Source organism: Gekko japonicus, unplaced genomic scaffold (genome assembly GCF_001447785.1).
Source record: "Gekko japonicus isolate JY-2015 unplaced genomic scaffold, Gekko_japonicus_V1.1 scaffold2, whole genome shotgun sequence".
NCBI classification, from domain to species: Eukaryota; Metazoa; Chordata; class Lepidosauria; order Squamata; family Gekkonidae; genus Gekko; species Gekko japonicus.
The window spans coordinates 2,107,881-2,132,416 of record NW_015175358.1 but is presented as its reverse complement, the minus strand read 5'-3'; the positions used below and the strand labels follow the sequence as shown (position 1 = coordinate 2,132,416).

General features: G+C 42.2%; 1 protein-coding gene across 1 annotated transcript in view; it reads left to right on the top strand.

The window, feature by feature from the left end:
* Positions 1-24,536, top strand: part of FGD5 (FYVE, RhoGEF and PH domain containing 5) — a 226,640-nt gene that overhangs the window by 125,368 nt on the left and 76,736 nt on the right. Inside the window, exons 4-5 of the mRNA XM_015425259.1 lie at positions 5,597-5,655; positions 5,767-5,797. Of these exons, the coding sequence (XP_015280745.1) occupies positions 5,597-5,655; positions 5,767-5,797 (90 nt within the window). The remainder of the gene's footprint in view (positions 1-5,596; positions 5,656-5,766; positions 5,798-24,536) is intronic.

Here is a 24,536-nt window from a genome sequence, read left to right as displayed (position 1 = left end):
TGTTAGAAATTAGTGCATGTTGACAATAGGAAGTTGCCCCAAAAGACTGACACAACCACTTTTAACTTTAAAAGGGGTGACTTCTCTGAAATGAGGGGACATGCAAAGAGGAAACTGAAAGGAAAAAGGGTCAAAACCATTGAAGAAGCTTAGAGACTATTTAAAACTACAATCCAGAAGCTCAGATAAAATATATACCGCAGGTTAGGAAAGGCACAAATAGGTATAGAGAAAGGCCTGCATAGTTACCAAACAAAGTATTGGAAGCTGTAAAAGGTAAGAAGGATTCCTTTAAGCGGTGGAAACCTAGTCTCAGTGAGGTTGATTAAAGGGAACACAGGCTGTGGCAAATAAAATGCAAGTCTGTGATCGGGCAAAAAGGGAATATGAGGAGCATATTGCAAAAAACATAAAGACCAACATAATACAAGAACTCCTGGGCACTCAATGAAATTGCTGAGCAGTTGGGTTAGAATGGATAAAAGGAAGTACTTCTTCACCCAAAGAGTGATTAACACATGAAATTCACTGCCACAGGAGGTGGAGGTGGCTACAAGCATGGACGGCTTCAAGAGGAATTGGATAAACATATGGAGCAGAGGTCCATCAGTGGCTATTAGCCACAGGGTATAGATAGGAACTCTCATAAGAACATAAGAGATGCCAGTGTTGGATCAGGTCAAAGGCCCATCCAGTCCAACACTGTATCACACAGTGGCCAGAAATACCAGTGCCATCAGGAGGTCCACCAGTGGGGCCAGGACATTAGAAGCCCTCCCACTGTTGACCCCCCCCCCAAGCACCAAGATGACAGAGCATCATTTGTCCCAGAGTCCCTATCTATACCTTGTGGCTAATAGCCACTGATGGACTTCTGCTCCATATGCCTATCTAATTCCCTTTTGGTACCTCTTTCTCTACCTGCTCTTTCCCATGCATAATCTTATAAACCTCGATCATGTCACCCCTCAGTCGTCTTTTCTCCAAGCTAAAGAGCCCTAAGCGCTTTAACCTTTCCTCATAGGGAAAGTGTTCCAACCCTTTTATCATTCGAGTTGCCCTTTTCTGCACTTTTTCCAAAGCTATAATATCCTTTTTAAGGTGTGGTGCCCAGAACTGCACACAGTATTCCAAATGAGGTCTCACCATTGATTTATATAGGGGCATTATGATATTGGCTGATCTGTTTACAATACCCTTCCTAATAATCCCCAGCATAGCATTGGCCTTCTTTATTGCAGTCACACACTGTCTCGACATTTTCAGTGAGTTATCTACTACAACTCCAAGATCTCTCTCTTGATCTGTCTCTGCCAGTTCAGACCCCATCAATGTGTATTTATATTTAGGATTTTTGGCTCCAATGTGCATCACCTTGCACTTGGCCACATTGAACCCCATTTGCCATGTTGACGCCCACTTGCCCATCTTTGACAGATCCCTTTGGAGTGCCTCACAATCCTCACTGGTTTTCACCACCCTGAACAACTTCGTATCATCCGCAGATTTAGCCACTTCACTGCTTACTCCCAACTCCAAATCATTAATGAACAAGTTAAAAAGCAGTGGACCAAGTACTGATCCCTGTGGTACCCCACTGCTTACCCCCCTCCACTGGGAGAACTGCCCATTTATACTCACTCTCTGTTTTCTATTAATTAGCCAGTTTTTGATCCATAAAAGGACTTGTCCTTTTATCCCATGATTTTTGAGCTTGCTTAGGAGCCTTTGATGAGGAACTTTATCAAAAGCTTTCTGGAAGTCAAGGTAAATAATATCTATTGGATCCCCCTTGTCCACATGTTTGTTCACCCCCTCAAAGAACATTAACAGGTTAGTGAGACAAGATCTTCCCTTACAGAACCCATGCTGAGTCTGCCTCAATAGGTTTTGTTCATCTATGTGCCTACTAATTCTTTCCTTAATAATGGTTTCCACCAATTTACCCGGTATCAACGGTATCACTTGTCTCAGTCTGGGACAAGTGATGCTCTGTGTTCTTGGTGCTTGGGGGGGGGGCAACAGTGGGAGGGCTTCTAGTGTCCTGGCCCCACTGGTGGAGCTCCTGGTGGCACCTGGTATTTTTGGCCAGTGTGTGAGAGAATGTTGGACTGGATGGGCCATTGGCCTGATCCAACATTGTCTTCTCTTATGTTCTTAATAGTATGGTTTTTAAGAGGCCTGCAGGATATATCAGGTTATATCAGAAATTTTGATTATATCCAGAGCAATCAATACCAACATTGATAAAAGAAATTCGGGAATTTGGAAAATTAGCGGGATTCAAAATAAATCTGCACAAAACCAAAATCATAGCCAAAAATTGTCCCAATGAGACGATAGAAAAAAATAAAAGAAACGACAAAAATGGAAATAGTGCAAAGAGCTAAGTACTTAGGAATATGGATTTCAGACAATATCTCAATGCTATATGAAAGTAACTATATAAAATTATTAAACGAAATCAAAAAAGACCTAAAACAATGGGAGAGTAAACATATCTCGCTACTGGGAAGAGTAGCGACAATTAAAATGAATATCCTTTAGAGTTAGAAAGTGCGGACCTGCCAATGGGATGGCATGCATACATGTGGTATGGAAAGGACAAAATACATGCCTGCTTCCATACAAATATTATAAGAAGTGCCTTGATGAAAATATGGAATATAATTAAATCCAAATTCTATATCAAAACCCCATTATGGATATCCCCTCTAGAGGCTTTTATTAAACCGACATTGGTAACAGAAGGAAATAGAAAAACATATGGCGAGTTATTAAATAAATCAGCAGAGTTAAAAACAGAGGAACTGATAAGAAAACAAAACACACAACTGTCATGGTGGGAAATAAATATAATTAAATCAAGATATATGTTAGACAAGAAAATAGGATTCTATACGACTATTAATGAAATAGACAAAATTTGGCTCTCACCCAGTGACAACTTAATTCAGAAAATTTATAATAAGCTATTAGAGGAGGAGCTCCAAGAAGAAATTAAAAAAACTACCATGGAAGCATGGATAAAAGAGTTAGGATACACACTAGAAGCTGAACAATGGCAGAAAACTTGGAGCTCAATAAAATACATGAGAGCGACAACATATAAAGAAAACATTTACAAAATGTTCTATAGATGGCATTGGACGCCGAAAAAAGTGGCGAAATGCTTTCCAAATGCCTCTAATCTATGTTGGAGATGTGGATGTAATGTGGGATCATACTTACACATATGGTGGAGGTGTGATAAGATACAAGCATTCTGGAAAAAAATTCATAAAATCTTCTTAGTAAAATTTAAAATAAATATCCCTCTAACCCCTGAAACATATTTACTCAACATGATTCCGGATAGTATAAAAGACCACAAACAAATAATAGTATACACGTTAACAGCAGCAAGAATCCTGATAGCCAGACGTTGGAAGTTGAAAGCCATCCCATCGATAAAAGAACTGAAATTCAAGATTATGGAGATCGCAGAAATGGACAAACTGAGTTTAGCACTGAATAATAAATCAGAAGATTTTTTTGGAAAAGATGGAAGCTAGTATATGACTGGCTACAACACAAGTAGATAGATCAATAAGTAGTAAATGCTAGTAGGAAACTAATAGACTGAAAGCAATAGACGGACTTTTATTTGGAAGATATGTACAACTCAAAAGTTGAAGTATATATGTATGAATTGGATGTGAAATGAAAATAAATTTGCAAAAGAAAGAAAGAAATTTTGACATTTACTGATAGATTTAAAAGCCAACCAGGTATCTAAAACAAGCCTTGTAATGCATTTCTGACTTTTACTAGTAAATTTCTAGGTCAATCAAGAACCCTCAGAGGACACACTAGACACAGGTCAAAAATTCAGTTTTTCTGAATTTTTCTTAGGATGTGCAGGGGGGGTCTGGTAATTTCACCTCATTTTGGAAATACAGTTCACCTCAAGGGACATTCATAATGGTCTGAAAGATACCAGTCCTTTGCTGAAGTTGGTAGTCCATGGTGTGCCTCCAGTGATGCCAAGGTCTAGAGGCCCATAAAACTGCCACTCTTTGTTCCTCCATGGGAACTCAGGACTTCTTCAGATAACAGGTCAAAAGGGAGTAGCAGTAAGGATGGGCACATTTCAAGGTGCTAGTTTTTGCCTAAACCTGCTGGATGACCTTGGGCAAGCTGTAGTTCTGATAAGAACTGTCCTTGAAAAAAGAGCAGTTTCTGCCAAGAGCTCTCTCCGCCCCACCTACCTCACAGGGTGTCTGTTGTGGGGAGGGGAAGGGAAAGGAGTTTGTAAGCCGCTCTGAGACTCCCTTGGGTAGTGAAGGACGGGGTATAAATCCAATCTCTTCTCTTCTCCTTCTTCTAAACATCCTCCAGCATATGAGACTGGCTCCTTTCCTGGCGTCTGGCACACTGGTCAGCAAAGATGACCTCTTGACTGCTCCCATTAGATACCAAATAAGAGCAGTTAGGGAATGAAGAATGGTATGTCAGGGCAGGGACATTTAGTTTGCCAAAATCTGAGCCTGGGTATAATACAGAAGTGTGGCAGATGATTTTTTCTTATTTGAACACTATTTCTGAGGCGAAGGATAAATATTGGGATATTTAAAGTGTATTCTCTATTGTTGATATCTTCATTTTGGTTACTTAAATGTAGGTTACACAATGAATGCATATTCATGAAAACAAAAAAAGCCTTTAGTGTCAGATTTAAATTATGGGAGCATCAAGCAAAGATACAAGACAAACCAGAGTAAAGCAATATAGAAAAGCTTATGCCATTTGCTCTATAATATATTACATAAATTAAGAATTTACTTATTTTTAGTTGGAGAAACACAGTCTAAGAAGTGATTCTAATCCTTTCTGAAACTGTCCTTTTCTGTCTTCTTTTTCTGTCTATTGTATATAAAGCTAACATATATGAACACATTAAGCTGCCATATGTTTTATCTCATCACTGGTCCACAGAGGCCTGTATTGTCTATTCTAATTGGCCTTGGGCAGATGGCCTTTCCTAGCTCTGCTACCTGAGACCTTTTCCTAATTGGAAATGGTAGCAGTGGGTCCTTCTGCACACAAAGCATGCATTCTACCACTGAGCTACATGTCTTCTCTTGTGGTTCTTTTATCCATTGTGTTTTAGTAGCTGATATATCCGATATTGCTCTACTAATCCCTTGCAGTAAGTATCATACTGAGGAACTTTAGAACATGACTTCTGTGGCATTCCTTCAAAACGTAAATCAGTTTTCAGAGTTATACAGTTCTCTATACTTTCTGTAGTCATTCTTGAGGTCACCCTCTTTGACATATTTGCCACGTATGACCAACATTTCCCATTGAATGGCTGAAAGATCTTGTGCATTCTCCAAGCTGACAAATTCTAGGCTAGTATGTATCCATTGTGGCGGTAAGGCGCAAGAGTGACGTTGTGTTCATTTGTTGTATGTGTCAAATCTCTAAAATTAGCCTCCAGATGACCTCGACATCTCTAGATTAGCAAATCCAAACAGTGCGGATTGCTATTTTACTTTCTCTGCCAAGGAGTTGGAGGAGTTCTTATTCTTGTGCATTTTGTTTTTAACAGAAAGAAGGACAATCGAGAGCTCACCTCATCGCCCAGGAACTTGTGTCTTCAGAGAAAGTGTGAGTCTGCAAGCGAAAATTTGGTTTGCTGTTATCTTCTTGCTCATTCCACAGTGATTCATTCAGCCCTCATAGAAGGCAATTAATAAAACTGTTGTCTGTTTTCCATAGATATGTAGAGATGCTCCGGCAGTTACATATGGTAAGTAAATCATTTTAATTGCCGGAAACCTAATTGCCCTCTTACTTACTGATAATTTAGGAGACAGAAAATACATTGAGGAGGCTGAGGTGAACTCTGTGAGAAGTGGCTTGTCGCTTGTCATGCAGAAACGCTCACTGAGGCATTGCAAAGAAGTCTGTCTTGTGATAAAGCAAGCCATCCTCTTTTGCACGTGCCAAAAGTCTGGAGCACTTCATCAGTAAGAATGGATACTTGGCCCTGTAGTTTGCCAGGGGAATTTGCCTGAGGAGAATCATTCTCTTGAAAGCTATCCCACGGGTAGAGGAGAAAAACATTTAGAAAGAGACTACAACTGATTTGGAGACATTAGGTCTGAGAGAGAGCTAAGCAGTTTGACAGTACACTGGATGAAAATTGATGGGAGTTAGCCTTTGGTTGGGGGAAGATTGTTTCAGGCATGGAATAAGTCCTTGGAATCATTCTTGTACCTCACTACACTCAGAAATATGTTTCACGATTGAACAATATACTAGCAGATCTTTTGGTATAATTCTCACTTGGATTCTGGACCTGTACTGTGCACAGGTTTATTGTGGAACCAAAGGCTACTGTTATTTTTTTAAAACAGGGCACATTTGCAGTAAGGGGAATACCTTATGAGATCCATCTTGTCAGTGCAAAATCCCTAAATAATTAGCAACTCAAATAGCTGATCTTGCTCTTAACCAATTAATCAATTAGTTAGCAGATTAGTAAATACCACAGGGTTGTCCCTGGAAATTATGTTTAATGAAGATAGATGAAGATGACAGTTAAGGTTGGCTAAATAAATCTAAATAGATCATGTATTGTAGAGAAAATAATCTAAACACATTGCATGGAACAGTCCGATGGAGATGCTGTGTCTGTAGGACAGGATTATCTCTGTGACTGGCCAAACAGATCAATGTAAAGTGCCAGTGGTGCTTTCCACCACCATTACCCTGTATTTACTCTCCTATTATCTTATAATCTTTTTGGTCTAACATCCTCCATCTGCTGTGATGTGAGCATCTCTGGTGGCAAGTTTGAATCTAGACAGATTGGAAATTCATCCTGACTTTTTTCACTTCTGCCTTGCTAAGGATTCTTGGAAACATTATGTGATGTTGGGCTGATCAGATGTTTCTCCGCTCAGAATAAAGAAAATAAAAGTAGGTTGGATGTTAGAACATTTTATTCCTTGCCTCGAATCCAGAATACTGGTAGTGGTTATCTGACCGCTGATGTACCCCTTACACATCTCTCCTTAATGTGACTAATGGGCACCACTTGTCTATGTTTCTTTTGGCATGCTTGCCAAATGTACAGGTCTCAGATGACACACAAGCAGCCACCTGATAGCAACAATTTGGAAGGATGCACAATACATGGTTGGCATACTGTATATGACCAAAGAGTGTTGAGCTTGGGAAGCCAATTTCATGGGATAGCTCCTTGTCCCACTCTTACTCACTGGCCTCCCATTAAGGCTCATCCTTCCTTTGTCCAGTGGGCATTAATGTTAACAGAGGATAAGACTATAAGGAGGGGGAAATGGCTTTTGACAACTCTGAGGCTTCTCCCTCTCCGACTCCATAGTCTGGCCCTTGACCATCTTGCTGCACAATGAGGGTGAGTCTCCCCGGGCCTCAGAAAGGGGACAGGAAGGGGGTTGGTTCCACTTTGTTCCATCGCCATTCCTCTGGTCAACAGCACTCTCACTCTCTCTCTCTAACCCAGACCTGTGCTCTGCCTCCTCCTTGCCCTTTCATCAAGAACCTGTCTTTAAAAGTCCAAATAGCACTGCTTCTTCCCTGGGCATACCTGGGCTCTCCCTAAGGGAGGGCAGTGATTCAGCTCTCCCCATCCCTCCTACTGGGCTCGTGGATGGCTCCTCCTCCTAGCTGCTCTCCCTCCTACCCCACTGTCTGTGCCAGCTTTCAGTCCCCACCCCTGCTTTCCCCTGTCTTCTATTGGGCTTACTTGAACAACATACATGAACACACATGAAACTGCTATATACTGAATCAGACTGTTTGTCAGTATTGTCTACTCAGACTGGCAGTGCCTCTCCAGGGTCTCAGGCAGAGGTCTTTCACGTCATCTACTGCCTGGTCCTTTTAACTGGAGATCCCAGGGATTGAACCTGGGACCTTCTGCATGCCAAGCAGAGGCTTTACCGCTGAGCCACAGCCCTTCCCCAAAGAGTTGCTGGAAGACATCCCCACTCACCCACCACCCTCTTCTAGAAGAGGAATTTTCAACACTCCTCCAAGCCATGCCTGAGGAAGACAGGCCCTGCCTTGGTTTCTGCCCTAGCTTGCCCTTGTGCAGGCTTCTCTGGCCCCATCCTGGTTTCTGCCTTGTCTTTCTTAGGCTGCTCCAATGTTGAGTCCCAACTAGTTCTTCCCCCTGTGCCTGAAACTGGGCCCTGTGTTGTAGCCCAAATAGCCACTGGGCTCTCTGTTGGTGGAGGTGGAGGTGGGGCTGCTAGGAGTTGCATCTCCCACAGTGGCAGTGGAGGGTCTGGTCCCAGAGTCCAGCAGCATGTCTGGAGAACAACATACACATACTCTGTATGTCAAGCTGCATACATACATGAGTACTGTCAAGTCACAGCTGACTTATGGTGACCACACCAAGGGGCTTTCAAGGCAAGTGAGAAACAGAGGTGGTTTGCCTTGGCTTTTTCTACAGAGTCTTCCTTTTTGGTCTCTCATCCAAGTACCGATGGGATCAGGTCTGACCAGGGGTCATTTCGTAGAAAAAGAGCTAGGGGGACTCATTAGCATATGCCACACCCCCTGACATCACCGGAAGTGTGTCCTCCCCACAGCCGGCGGCGACCTCCAGCGGGCACCAGCAGGGAGCTCCAGGCCCCGCCCTCCCACACCTCACCCGGGGGGATGGCGTCCCCCCGCATCCCCCCCCAAAATGACCCCTGGGTCTGACAAGATTGAACTGTATCATGCCACATTCCCTCCCAGGGTTGTCAGGCTGAAGACCAGTCTATATCCTAAATGAAAAAGTATCCTCCGCAACTGCTCCTTAATATCTTGAAGGCTACCTGTCCAAAGAGTCTTAATAGTCATATCATCTGGAAATTCAGAGGGGAAATGAGTGTGTTGGGCTATTCTCATTCAATAGTTCCATTTTCTTTTGCCTGCGAAACCCATCAGTTGTGATGGGAATGTGATTTTTTTTTGCCCTTACCTACTTTCAAGCTCCCAGTTGTATCCAACAGTTCTTTTTTATGCCTGTGTTCAGAAAATGAATTTGGAAATGTGTAGAAATTCTCTTATGTGTACACCTTTCCATCTGGAAACAACAACAGACTGAGCCAATAGTGACACCGCACTAAAAAGTGTTAAACCATTCAGTATGGAATTAGAACTCATTGTCTAATGACAGTAAAACTCAGCCTGTACAGTAATTGTAATCAGTGCAGTGCACAGAATCGGTGAGAAAATATAAGTTGATGAAAATAAACTCTGTGATTCTTTGCCTAGTCTCCAAAACGCCTACATCTCTCTGCTATCCCTTAGGTAAACAAGTATACCTTTTTTGTACAGCTGATACATACTGCAGATGCTCAGTACCGTTAGATGTTGCTCTGTTTGCCAATAGCAACATTTTGTTAAAAGGCAAAAGGGAAATTGACCTTGTGTTCATGATTATTTAAACACATAGAATGGCCAATTAGTATGATTGCAGTGGGGAAGGGATAACAGCAGTCGCTGGACAGAGCTGCTGAGTTGCTTGTAGAGGCCTTGTTAATCACTGATGGAGCAGGTGGGGGGTTGCTTTCTGTTAAAAGGCTTTGGGCCAGCCATAGAATGACATGCACATGATCTTCAGTTGGCATCTTCATCTAATTCTGAACACGGCTCCAGTGTGCAGATCAAAAAAATGGCAAAATGAGGTAACGTGCAGGTAGAAGGGAATTTTCTGTAAAGCTGTGTGAAGACCCAGGTTTGCAGAAAAATATTAAAAGTTTCAAAAAAATTAAATCCCAAAACCAGAAAAGTGGAGGTTGTGTTTTAGGGTTCCCAACCTCCAGGTGGGGCTTGGAGATCTCCTGGGATTACAACTGACCTCCAGACTGTAGAAGACCCTTTCCTGGAGAAAATGGCTACTTTGGAGGGTGGACTGTATGGCAATATATTCAGCTGAGGTCCCTCCCCTCCCCAGACTCTGCCTTCCCTAGGCTCCGCCCATAAATCTCCAAGAATGTCCTAACTCAGATTTAGCAACTCCAGCATGTGTAACCATCACATTGCAGCTTTAAAAAAGAAATTTAAAGATCTCACAAGATCACAGTAAGCGTTATGATTGGGCAGGTACTAAAAAAATCTCTGCCATCACTGCAATAGTTCTTTGATAAATATATGCCTTAACTATGGAAAGTGCAATCTAACTATAAAGCCATCTGTGCCTCCAAGTGCCCCCCCCCTTCCTCCTGTTTTTTGAGGATCATGAAAACGTGGGGAAAATTGGGCGAAGCCGCGGGTCAAAATGCGTCCGCACAGCTTCGAGTGGGAAATTGACCAATAGAAGCGGGGCAAAGGGAAGCGCTACCGTGGCGCAGCTCTTGTGTGAAATCGGTTACAGTGTAAGTTATGGGAGCTGTGATAAAAAAGTAATATGGGCGCTTCAATACTAGGGCTTATTAAAAAAAACCAGATTCATAGGCCTTTCCCCAAAGAACAGAACCTTTTCATATATTCATTTTGACCCTCCAGCCATGCTGAATGGCCGGGGGTCTGCCTACCTGAGGGACCCCCTTTCTCCACACATTCCCCAGAGAGCACTGAGGTTGGGGACTCAAAATCGTCTGACTGTCCCTGGCCCCAAGGATGCCAGACTGACTATCACCAGATCTAGGGCCTTCTCAGTGGCGGCTCCATACTGATGGAACAAGCTCCCGGAGGACATCAGGGCCCTGCGGGACCTTCTACAGTTCCGCAGGGCCTGTAAAACCGAGCTCTTCCACCAGGCTTTTGATTAGGAGCCGCCACTGAACGAGCTACTGAACATCTATTACTGGCACTTTCTTTGGGATTCTGGTCTAGTAATACGGGGCCAACTACAACGATCGCCACCTGCACTTTATCATTTGTATTTAAGCTGCACTTTATATTTTATTGTTAGAATTTTATCTGTTTTTATTGTAAATTATTGTTGTACACCACCTTGAGCCTGCTTGTCAGGCAAGGCAGGATAGAAATTGAATTAAGTAAATAAATAATAAACAAGTTGCCACTCATGATCCTCCAAATATGTGTGGCTGCCGTTTTGTGTGAACTGGCCCAATGGATGTATTTCCCATGTGCTTTAATACACACAAACAGAACACTGATTTTTTTAAACATGCGTGCATTGTCTCAGTTTACACAAAATAGTGGCCATGTATACTGGGAGATTCATGGCGAGTAGCACGATCCTGTTCTGTGTCTTTCGGGAAAGCCATCTGAAAAGTACGCAGATAGACGAGTGATTTCAGCTTAGCGTACTTTATTAGATCAAGAACAAGACAACCCTAGCCGGCTCACAGGCCAGCTTATATCCTCGTAAATCCACCACCCAGAACACCCCCCCTTCCCAATAGGTCCTACCTAGTGGCCAAGAGTCCCATAGGCTCTCGGACCGGAGCCTAGCCCTCTGGTTGGTGCGGGCTAGGATCTGCATCATCCTTTGTTTGTCGGAGCGAAGCTCGACGCTTGCTCTTGACCACGTGGTGCCCAAACTGACCACGCGGTCGGAACTTGATACATTACACCATCACTTGATACATTTCTTCATTTCTTATCCTCCTTATCAGCTACTGGGGCATGGGCAGTCTTGTCAGGATTTTACTTATTTAAATATTTAAATAGTTATATGTTGCCTTTGCCATTGAGTCATGAAATGGTTTACAAACCCCATGAATTAGCATTGCCAAGTCTTTCCTGGTGACTGGCAGGGGGGCAGGGGGACTTACCGATGTGGGGTGGGGGAGTCCTAGGTCAGTGATGCAGCAGCATCACCATGTGTCCGGCAACTCTGCTACATTGCCAGCCCAGGATTCTCCCCCCCCCACCAGACAGCTGATTGACAGTGGGGGTTAGGGGATGGGGCAGGGAATGGCCTGCCCCCAACAGGGGGATGGTAGCCCTACTCTGAATTAAGATTAAAAAAAACAATCAGAATAATTGCATACCTTTTCTCAAGTCCTGCTTATAGATTAGCTGCCAAAAGCGTGCTTGAAAAGTCTTACATTTCTTGTGAAATATAAATAGCATAGAGGCACTCCTCACCTCTTCTGTGAGAGTCAAAATGCTGAAGCCACCATCAAAAATCCTGCACAGTGGCTGATCAGAAAGCTTGAAGGGAGGGCTCAACCAAGTGGAAGCCCTGGGAGGATCTGCGGTATCAAACAGGATTAGGCCCAAATAGTCTGTTTTTGTAACTATATTGTAGAAGAATTGATGTACAGGAAAAATATTCTTGAATAAACTATTCTCTGTATTTTATTATCACCATCCCTGCCAACATTGCATTTTTTCAAAGGGGAAATGCTATTTTTAAATATTTTATGTCTTTATTTCTTCTGTTACATCTCAATAAATGAAACAAAAGTGTACCGCACCTTAGGCCAGAAAAAGAAAAGCCTTTTTATTTTCTTAAGGGCCCAGGGACACTTTTTTTTTCTATTCCCTCCTCTGGAAACAGATCACCACCCCATTTAGCATAACAGAATCAGTTTGGCCTTTCTGTAGAGGCCTTAATGGTTTGATTGATTGCCAAAATGATGACATTTCCATATACCCACTCTGCTATTCAGCTGGAAGAGTAAAAATGTTGTGTGAGTTCAAACTGTATATCAGCTGGTGTGGTTTAAAAACAAAGAGTATGATGGTAATCTAGCAGTTTAGTTGCTATTTATCCCGTTTTAATCATTATTATTTTAAGAAGGACACCAGCAAACTGGGGAAATTAGGGGGACAGAAAACTGACCAAAACTACTTTAGAGAACACTAAGGACAATTTTTCATGGCAAGTGCAGCATCAAGTGATGACTTCCTTGTGAACCACTGCAGAGCTAATACCAGACAAAGAACTACCATATGACTCAGTGTTACCTCCTCTGCAATAGTTCAGTCTTTCACATAGATGGGTTGTTTTTTTTTGCTGTTTTTGCCCCAAAGTATACCAGTTGTTCTCTGAGCTTCATTATGTCGTTGTTGTTCATTTATTGTCCTTTCATGGATTCCTCATCGTTCCTCCAAGATTTTCAAGATACTGGATCAAAGGTGATTTGAGAAAGCATGGAGAAATGATGAGGAAGCCATGGAAAGACAATAAATGACAATGTTCTGAGGAAACTCACAGAAAAAAATACTGCAATTTGGAACCCAAACCTTAGGGAGGCCTGTTGAAAATCTAGGGTTGCCAGCCTCCCGGTGGTGACTGGAGATCTGGGATTACAACTGATCTCTGGGCGACACAGATAAATTCCTCTGGAGAAAATGGCTGCTTTGGAAGGGAACTCTATACCTCATTGAAGTCCCTGCCCTCCCCAAACCCTGCCTTCCTCACGCTCCACCCACAAAATCTCCAGGTATTTTCCAACCCAGAGCTGGCAACCCCATGAAAATCCCCTGATCAGTGGAGCCACTTCATATATCAGCTACACTGAGTAATCAAATGATGAAGAATCAAGTGATGTAAGTGTTTGTGAGAACTGCTTTTTGAGGCCGTTAAGTAGCTTGTGTGCTATTTGTACTACATGTAAATATGAAATATAACAGGTGAAAGAAATTGAATGCAGTATTTGCCAATGTGGGTTTACATTACAGGCTGATTAAAACATCATTTATGAGAAAACCCTTGAGAAGGACATGATAGTAGATCCCAAATGTCAGAGTCCCACAGGGTAGGCAGGACAAAACGAATGAGTTCAAATTGTGGACAAGTTTAGGGTGGATATCATAATTTTAGGTTGGATATTGAAATTCATATCCTAATTCTAAGAATGACAATGGAGCCTTGACCTAGTGAGGTTCTAGAATTTTTTTTTAATTCATTTTGTTGTTCAGTCGCACAGTCGAGTCCGACTCTGCGACCCCATGGTCCAGATCACGCCAGGCCCTCCTGTCTTCCGCTGTCCTCTGAAGCTTGCTCAATTTCATGTTTGTTGCATCGATGACACTGTCTAACCATCTCATCCTTTGCTATCCCCTTCTTCTTTGACCTTCAATCTTTCCCAGCATCAGGGTCTTCTCCAGTGAGTGCTCCCTTCTCATTTGGTGGCCAAAGTATTTGAGCTTCAGTTTCATTATCTGGCCTTCCAGGGAACAGTCAGGGTTGATTTCTTTTAGGATTGACTGATTTGATCTTTTTGCAGTCCAAGGGACTCTCAAGAGTCTTCTCCAGCACCATAGTTCAAAAGAATCTATTCTTCAGTGCTCGGCCTTCCTTATAGTCCAACTTTTGCAGCCATACATGACTACTAGGAACACCACTGCTTTGACCATGCGGACTTTTGTTGGCAGGGTGATGTCTCTGCTTTTTATCATGCTGTTTAGGTTTGCCATTGCTTTCCTCCCAAGGAGCAGGCATCTTTTAATTTCATGGCTGCAGTCACCATCTGCAGTGACCTGGAATTCCAGGAATGTGAAGTCTGTCACTACTTCCATGACCTCCCCTTCTATTTGCCAAGGAGTGATGGGGCCAGATGCCATGATCTTAGTTTTTTTTGATGTTGAGCTTCAAGCCCACTTTTGCACTCTCCTCTTTTACCCTGATTAAGAGGCTCTTAAGGTCCTCTTCACTTTCTGCCATTAGAGTGGTATCGTCTGCATATCTGAGGTTGTTGATCTTTTCCCCAGCAACCTTAATTCCCGCTTGTGATTCATCCAGGCCATCATTCCGCATGATGTACTCTGCATATAAATTAAATAAGCAAGGTGACAATATACATCCTTGTCGTACTCCTTTTCCTATGCTAAACCAATCAGTTGTTCCATATCCGGTTCTAACTGTTACTTCCTGACCCGTATATAGGTTTCTCAGGAGACATGTGAGGTGGTCTGGTACTCCCATCTCTTTAAGAACCTGCCATGGTTTATTGTGATCCACACCATTTAAGAACCTGCCATAGTTTATTGTGATCCACACTATTTTAAATTTAGAAAATACTCCAGTTGCAGGCAATGAATGTCCATAAATCTATGCTGCTCAAAACTTTACAGTGGATTTATGCAAAATGTGAAAACTGAGCTCAGAAGTTTGATGTGTGTATTAAACTATCTTAATTCTAAAGTGAAACTTGAAAGAAGCTGTCATGGACAGCGGCTAGAAATATTCTCTAAAGCAGGGGTGTCAAACATGTGGCCTGGGGGCCGGATGAGGCCCCCGGAGGGCTTCTATCAGGCCTGCAGTGGAACTGTCTTCTGCTTCTTCTTCCAGTTCTGCTGTTGCTGCATCATCGTAGGGTTGCAGCTTAAAGATACATACCTGAACAGCATACTCAAGATTGCAACAGCACAGACATTTTGATGCAATAATTCAGAGCAAGAGGTGTCAGTTATCAGACACTGTTAAATAAACAAAATATTGCAAGAGTGCTAATGTTTTAAGCATGTTTTTATTTTAAGTTAAAAAACCTCTTTGTGTTTGTGTCCTTTATAAAGTTTATATCTCCACTACCTGGCATTACATTTTATGACACATATGGCTCGGCCCAACAAGGTCTCATTTATGTCAGATCCAGCCCTCATAACAAATGAATTCGACACCCCTGCTCTAAAGGCTGCCACCACTCTGGTATGGGTTTCCTTGGGAGGGCCCAGAGTTTCCGCACTACCCCTTTATACACTACTTTTCCAGTAGTTTTCCCCTCATAAGTGACTGAATGAGGCATGAGGACCCAGGCAGAATAACAAACTATTTTTAGTAAAGAGATTTAACAATAACTATAATCCAATAACATATAGGAAAAATGAGCACTGTAAAGGTAGGTAAACCAGAAAAATAAGAAATCCTAACACATGACTATACTGCCCTAGCCTTCTCTAGGTATTTGCCTCAAACTGATTAACCCCTTTTAGATGAGGGATCCCTCCTCCTGCCGCAGCCTCACCAGCTCTGCTCCCTGGGAGTGAACCACCTTCTACTTTTTGCAATGCCTTTTATTCCTTCTTCCCAGGCACCACCCTCTGTTCCTCTACTGGTATAAATTTTCTCTCTAAATCCCATTAGCCAGTCACAGGGTCCAGAGGATACCCGGGAAATGTAGGCCCTGTAGTCACTCTAATACAGGCTTCCCTGGAGCCATAAGGCCTCCCTAGAGCCTGTAGGCTGCATTACTATAGGCCTAGGAACATGACAGAAGCTTAAATCTGAAAGGCTATTTTTGTTGGCAAAATGGCATCTCACGAGTTACTCTTTGATGCTAACCAGATTTGATGCACAAGAAAATAAACTACGCCTGAAGTTGCTAGAGTAGCTGTGCTTTTGTTTTTGCTCTCTAATGTATACAGTCTTTTAAACTACCATCACTGTACTTTCTGGTCCAGCTGGGAATGTGATTAGGATTAGGGATGTGTGGCTGCAGTCAGACACACTAAATAATCCACTTTCAGTCCACTTTCAGTCCACTTTTTAACTGGATTTTCCTGCGTGAACTGGCAAAATCCAGTTTAAAAGTGCCCTGAAAGTGGATTGAAAGTGGATTGAAAGTGGATTATTTAGTATGTGCGACCACAGCCTGCATGAACCTGTTTGAGGTTCGCAAACTGAAGTTCATGACAGTTCTATCATTATGAACTTTCACAAACTTTTAAAGCAGCTCATGGCAGTTTGTGTCCTGAGTCCCTTTAAGTCCCTCCTTTTTGTTCCCCATGAAAGCCACAAAAACAGCTGAGCAGCGGGGAGCATGGTGTTCCCTGCCACTCAGCTGTTTTTTGGGCTTTCTGTATACCCCATTTAAAGGAACTGTAGTTTCTTTCAAAGGGGTTTGTGGAGCCATGAACTGGTTCGGTTCATGAACGAACCTCCCAGTTTGGTTCGGTTCATGGTTCGGCCATGAACCATGAACTGACACAAACCACATTTTCCTGGTTCGTGCCCATCCCTAATTAGGATTAATAATTTCAATAACACTCTGTGTTGTACAGAGTCATTACAATTATTTGTGCCTTTCTAAATGCTGTGCAATGAATGTGTAGTTGTCACCCAATTGTGTTGCAGTCTGGAGGGCTGAATTTTCCAAATGCTCAAACCACACTACTATGTCCTGTCTGGTTCCATGAGTCTCAGCTTGCATACAGCATCATGTAAGATCAGGCTGTCAGATGCTGTGTTTTCTGTTTTGTAGCATTAAAAAGACTTTGTGTATTTGGAAACATTTTGTTCAGGAGCCATAGCACGTACCTGGATTTTCATACATGAAAGCCAGTCTCCCACATTCATCTGTTTCCCTATCAAACCCTAGAGTGATAGGGTGAGGTTGACTGAAAAAGGCTTGATAGCTCTTACCATAGAGCAAAGCCTGCCTTCAGCATTGGATGGCTTCTCACATTCACACTTACACTGTCACCAGCCATTGTAACAGTGGATTTTTTAAAAAAGAACATTAATAATTTGCATGGAATAAAAAGGTTGTTAGGAGTCAAACAAGTCAAAATATCCATACATGTAATGAGATGTGAACCTTTGTTAATTAACTGGAAATGATTGGGGTGGGTTAGTAAGTGATTAGCTAAAAATGTACTTTCTTCTGCCTTGAATTTCCTGGACAGTGTTGAAAGTTCAGTTGGACCAATCAAGGGCTTGTTTTGCTAATGAAATCCTTCAATGAATGGGAGAAGTCTAGCAAAATAAAAGAACTACTCTGGCTGTTACTGTGCCTGAAGCACTCAACAGAATTGTAGAGGCATATAACATCTGAGAACAATAGCCTGTTTTCACTTGCAATTGGCTGATTCATTTATTCTTCTGTTTCTTCATTTTTTCCTTACCAGCAGGTGGGAAAAGAACTTTTAATGGGTCTTTGCAGCAGGAACAGGAAGCCAGAATAGCTGTCAAACCACTTAGTATCCCTCCTCTAAAAATACACTTGGGAAATTGTGCCAACCCCACCTGGCACATGGCCAAGCATTTTGTAAAGAGCCTACTGAGGCAGATTTTGAAACGTGCACTACAGTTTGCCAGTGCGTAGCCTCATTTGGTTGTGTGTGTGTATTCTGAGACCAAAATCCATGACCTAGATTCTATCCAGCAGTGGGAGAATAACAGGCAAATTATGTCTGCGGTGTTAGTCACAAGTTACTGCAACATGTCTCTCATTGGAAATACAAGGCTGGAGCATGAAAGGTTTGGAAAGATCTCTGTTCTGTGCAGTGCAAGGTCACTCTCAGTGCCATCCTAAGAACACTTTCCTGAAAGTAAGCCCCACTGAATAGATCTGAGTAGGATTTTCAGTAGACTTCCTTAGGATTGCTCTGTCATTCTCTGTCATCAAAAGTTACATTTCCTTATTCAAGAAGTGTTGATGTTGGATATTCAAAATTGCCAAGCAGAAAAAGAAGCATGTTGCTTGCTGGCCTCTCCACATCCCTTTGTCCTATCTCACTCTCTTAGAATTCATTATTAGTAGCATTTCATTCCGTTGTTTGTGACTCAGTGTATCTATATTCTAAATAAATGAAGTCATTTCCCAGCAATGTGATCAGACTTTTCGGGAGTGGCGTGGTTTTTGATGGGTAAAGTTGAACTGGTATGGGTACTTTTAATTTGATACATAGTGGTATTTAATTTGAGGCTTTTAATGCTGCATCAGGTATGTTAGGAAGCTGCAAAATGGTGTAGTGGTTAAGAACAGCAGACTCTAATCTGGAGAACCGGGTTTGATTCCCCACTCGTCCACCTTGGGTTAGTCACAAGTTCTCTCAGAGCTCTCTCAGACCTACCTACCTCACCGAGTGTCTGTTGTGGGGACAGGAAGGGAAGGAGATTATAAACTGCTCTGAGACTCTGAGTGAAGGGCAGGGAATAAATCCGACCTCTTATCTTCTTCAAAATGGATAGCCTTCCAGAAAGACATATCTTTACAATGAATAACCCAACCGTTTATGAATGGATTGCATTTATTAACAAAATCATGACTCTTTAATAGTCCACTTCACATTTTAATAACCATGGTGAACTTTTCCATTTGAGCAAGATTTAATACCTTTCTTACCCACTCTGAAATTGATGGAGCCATAAGAGTTTTCCAGTGTCTAGCTCATGCAATCTTTCCTGCTACAATTAATTTTTAATAAGATGTCTATTCCTAAATTTTAGGAATTTTCAAAAAATTCAATAGTATAATCAAAGGATTCTGTTTTGTTATAATTATTACAATAAATAACACTGCAAATATATTTTCCAGTAATTCTCAGCCATATCAAACAAGTTAACATTTCCTCCATTTGTGAAATATTTATTTGTTTGTTTGTTTGTTTGTTTATATCCTGCCCTTCCTCAAGGCTACCACTTTTGAAATGTAGAATATTATATTTTTATCCTACTCCAGGGGTGGCCAAACTGTGGTTCGGGAGCCACATGTGGCTCTTTCACACATATTGTGCGGCTCCCGGCAGGATGACTGGGGAAGCTAAATATCATTAACAAACAAATATCATTGGACAAATAAATATCATTATCAATATCTGCTTTTGTTATTATTTTTGGCAGTCTTCTTTACTGTTAATAAAAGGAAAAATTGTATATTTCTCAGTAAGAACGTGTAATATTGGTTCATGTCTTGTGGCTCTCAAACATCTGACATTTATTCTATGTGGCTCTTACATTAAGCAAGTTTGGCCAACCCTGTCCTACTCTTACTTCAAGAAGCTCAGGGCAGCATGCATAGTTCTCTCATCCTCCATTTTATCCTCACAACAGCTTTGTAAACTGGGTTAAGCTGAGACATGGTGGCTTGTCCAAGGTCACCCAGTGATCATCATGGCTGAAGGGAAATATTAATCCAAGTCTCTATCAATGCTCCCTCTAAGCTGTGGAGTCTTGTGAGTGAAAAATCTACTTTATGAGCTACTGGCATTAAAGTTGTGAGTGAGCATTTTGGCTACTGCATAAATTAGTTTGCTCTAGAACCATCCTTTCTGAGGTCTGGGGTCTGCAGCCCCAGTCCTTAGCTTGGTTCCAAACACAATAGGGACCAAGGATCCTAGGCCACCCTGAGTCCTCCAATAGGACCTTGGAGGGAAATTCAACCCCCCCCCCCTATGGAAATGTGGGTGTGCCCGGGTGGAGTGTATATAGTTGGCCCTTGCCGGGCCGTGTGTGTTCTCTTGTTGTGAAGTACAATAAACGCGTCTAGTTAGCATGTCGTAGTCCGAGTCTCCATGTGCGAACCCAGTACTTTACAGGAGCTCTTCTGCAATCACAACTGGTCTCCAGACCACAGAGTTCAGTTCTGCTGGAGAAAATGGAGGGTGGACTCTATGACATTATGCCTGGCTGAGGCCCGTCCCCTTCCAAGGTTCCACCCGCATTCTCCCCAGGCTCTACCCCCAATTTCCCAAGCTGGAATTGGCAAGTCTGTTCTTAGGCTGAGTCCTAGAACATGATATAATGATGCTGGTTCCTTCTGTTTTAAATCTAACAGGATGTAGTAAGGACTAAGAGGTTTTTGGTACCTTTATTGTTTGTTTGGCTGTGTTTTTCAGATGATGGATCTGGAGGCCTTTCGGGTATTGTGATTGATTGGAGTTATTGAGACTGCAAAAGTACTTTACCTTTGATGAATGATTTTCCAGGCCCTCAGTACTTTATTCAACAGCATAATTTTTTTTTTTAAACGGATGCTTATTGTGATTACTATTAGGCATCAGGTTTTAGGAATTAATCATTGCAAGGCTGACTATCCAGGCTACTGAAATTAAACCACTCATCTGAAAATTAATTATAACCATGCCCTAATCCATGCAATTAATGATTAATTAAATTTTCTTGAGTTGTATGAGAAAGCAGTTTTGGCCTTCCTTGTTCTTCATTGCTTATATTTAGCTGTGTAGACTGAAGTGATCTTTGCAGATTTGAGGCATAACTTTATAGACTGTCAGTGGTGTGATATGTAGCAAGCTCTGACACACACTAAAAAGTTGTGGGATGATTAATGGATTTAGATTTCAAAATGGTAGGTGGTATCTTTCCACACATATGTTACAATGAAGTCCCAGACTATTTTTCAGGCTAAAGTACCACAGAAGTGTGTGAAACATACAAGGCATACCTATCATTTGCAAAGAAGCTACCACGTGGCTCCAATTTGGCTGTTTGTTTAGGTGCTGTAGCCCCTATGTGGGCAGGGCTTGGCATCAGAACCAGATTGCATAACAGACTACAGCCAAAGCATCTGTTAACCTCTGGCTGCACAGTGGGAAAATTTAGAGCTGCCTAGACAAGCGGAAGTACGATTGCCAGGTCCAAAGGACAAGCCTTACCGAGATCCTCCAGGAGAGGGGAGGGAAGAAGCACACTGTGCCTATGTCACTTTGAAGCTAATTCTACCGTAAAGTTTTCCCCAAGAACCAGAGCATCGCCCCACCCCCTGATGTCACCGACATGCCTATGTCACTTCCAGGTGAGGTGGGCATGTTGCATTTGGGGTGGTAATTCTACCTCGCTGGCCAGCTGGCCGGTCCCAGGGAGGAGCACCAGAAACTAGGGTATACCCCACGTGTCAGAGGGACCTGGCAACCCTAAACAGAAGGCCCACGGGACATCCAAACATTTGATTAACCCACCTTCATTCTGAAATGGAAAAGTGAAGCAGCAGCTGATACATGAAACTGGTTTTCTGCTTATATGTTCCAGGCTTAATAATGAGCCCAGCAATGGAGCTTGAGCTCATATCCCATTCACATTTCAGCTGAAATTTAGTAACAGCTTTAAAAACAAGAAAAATAGCTGAGCTGAGCTGAGCTGAAACCACTTCTTACCCCACTAGTAGTTATTTTGTGTGCATGTAAAGGCATTTTCCATTTTGGAAGATTTCAATAACTGTTGCAAACACACTCACATTGCCTTGATACTGCTTTTCTTGACTCCATTTTGCTGCTGCTGCTTTTTTCCCTCACAGTCCTTAGCTTCATTTGCCCATACTGCCATTAAGTCCATTGATCCTATAGAACACAGTTTTGTAAATGATGTCACAGTGCTTCATGATGATATCATGAATGCCTATCAAATCTGTGGGTCGCATCAGTCAATGGGGTTGAAGAGCAGTGTGGCCAAGCTACGCTGAAGAACGTGAGGGTGAAGAAGAAAGAAAATGGTGCTGAGAGGCAGCAGCCGCTATGGAAACAGAAGAGAAGCACATAGCACTGAAACAATTATCATGTTTGGCAGGGTGTTTTTGTAAGCAATTTGTTCAGCTAAATGAGCTGCTTTCAAAATGAACATCACAATTAGGAAATGTTTGGCACAGCCCTAACTAATATCAGCCTTTCAGTTTAGCCTCAGCCACCAGAATCCAGCCCCAGTAGAAAATCTGAAAGATACTTAGGAAATGCATCTAAGCACCCCCACTGTGCTTCATCACCAAATATATTCTTTCATAGATAGTAAATACTATCTCAGATTGGTTTGGTGAGTCTCATGAGATTATGACAGGCTGGGCCAATCTCAGAGGAAAGCTACTCATTATGTGTAGTTGTGTAATTATTTTTTCCCCAGGTTTTATTTTTATATAAACAGAATGTAGCCACAGGGAGCAACCAACATGGAAGGAGAGGGGTATCTAACTTTGTCCCCTTATGCTGTTTTCCTGCCAAAAAGTACTACCCCAAAACTGTTTATACTCCTATTGGGTAAAATTTACTGATAACACATAAAATGCCTAGTCTCTTGATGTATACTCTTATTCAAGGTAGTTAGAGATGGAAATCTAGCAGAAACCTGAGCATATTTACTTGCTGGAGTAAAGTTATAGCAGCGGAGTAGTTATCCTGAACAAGCATCACTTTGATAGTAGAGAAAGTAAACATGGTTTCTGAGAGCATCCATAATATTTGGCACAGTAGTGTTGATTTTTCAGCATGTCAGACCCAATTTATAGAGCTGCCTAAATGTGTAAAGTATGGCATCCTTGGATGAGATATATGACTACAGTCCGCAACAGTTTCTTTTTTAAACCCCTTTTCCTTTCACAGCATGTTTCTCCATACCACATACAGTGACTGGGAAATCGCACTTAGTGGGGGGGAAGGGAAAGAGAGAGTGCTGTTTTTTCTGTTAACGCAGCTAACTCTCAACTTTCACTGTATTGTTAAAACATCTGCACTTCCCTCCACCACCACGTCATCTAGTAGCATTTAAAATATTAGCCTGCTTCTTGTACAGTAGTCTCTGAAACCATAAATTCCCCGCAGATCTTATCCAAAGAGTCTGGACATGGAATATCCTGGCTCACGCTGAAGAGCTTGATGACACTAATGAACTGTTTAACCTGCTGGAACAGTGGCTTCTACTAGGGTTTAACCCAGTGAGTAAAACACTGGGTGTAGGGTCATGCATAGGCCAGCACTCATTTTGCATGCCCAGGGCCATGTCAAAGCACTGAGCCAATTTTCAAAAATACGTGTCATCCAGTACCCGCGCCTGTTGCTTTCATTTCCTCTCCAGGAATCCATTGTGGTTTCCTTGTAGTTTCACATGGAGTTTTCACATCCCATTCAAGAACTGTGGCATGTCCAAACAGGACTAGGGTGATAGCATGATTTCAGATTCAAAGTGGGCTTAATGTGTCACCGGGAGGTGGGGTTTCTAACTCAGAAACCAGGCCCAGAGTCAATGTAATGGAGCCATGTCATCCTTCCAGCTTCTACTCCCAGTCCTGTCCAATAGGTCACAGATGAGAGAAAGCCAAATATTCTAGACTATTGTATATCGGGATACGGTTGGAGAGCATGGGAGCCAGCTGCTTTGCTGAAGTCAAGCATTCCTGGGGCTGGGCAGTGCCTGGATGGGAGACTTCCTCCTATGGGTGCTAGTTCCAGAGGGTAGCCATGTTGGTCTGCAGTAGAGCAGCTAGATTCAAGTCCAGTAGCACTTTGGAGATCAACAATATTTTCGAGGTATAAGCTTTCAAGAGTCAAAGCCCGATCTCATCAAATCTCAGAAGCTAAGCAGGGCTGACCCGGGCAAGTCTTTGGATAGGAGACCTCCAAAGAATGCCAGGGATAGGAGGCAGAGGCAGGCTATAAGGCCACTTCTCTGAATGTCCTCCATGCCCCAAGTAGGAGTCACCAGAGGTCGCCATGACTTCTAGGCACAGGCGCATACACACACTCACTCAAATGCAAAAATACCCCCCCCCAAAATGTCAAAGCTCCCTTCATCAGGTTACGAAGGTAGCTTTGACTGTCGAAAGCTTATACCAAAAAATCTTGTTGGCCTCTAAGGTGTTACTGAACTCCAAACTAGCCTTTCCTCCTGTGGAAGACACTCAGAATTCTGTGAAGGAAGAAAGGTGGAATATAATTGTAATTAATAAATGTAGATGTTATAAATAATATAACTGTAGTAAATAAACAATATTCTACCATCAAAGGGCACTGTTGGAAGTTCATGTGTACACACACATACTGTATATTGTTGAACACTCTTCTCTGTTATATTCCATCCAGTAGTTTTTTAACCTAAGAAAACAGAGTAAAAATACTGTAAATTGATAAACATTCAT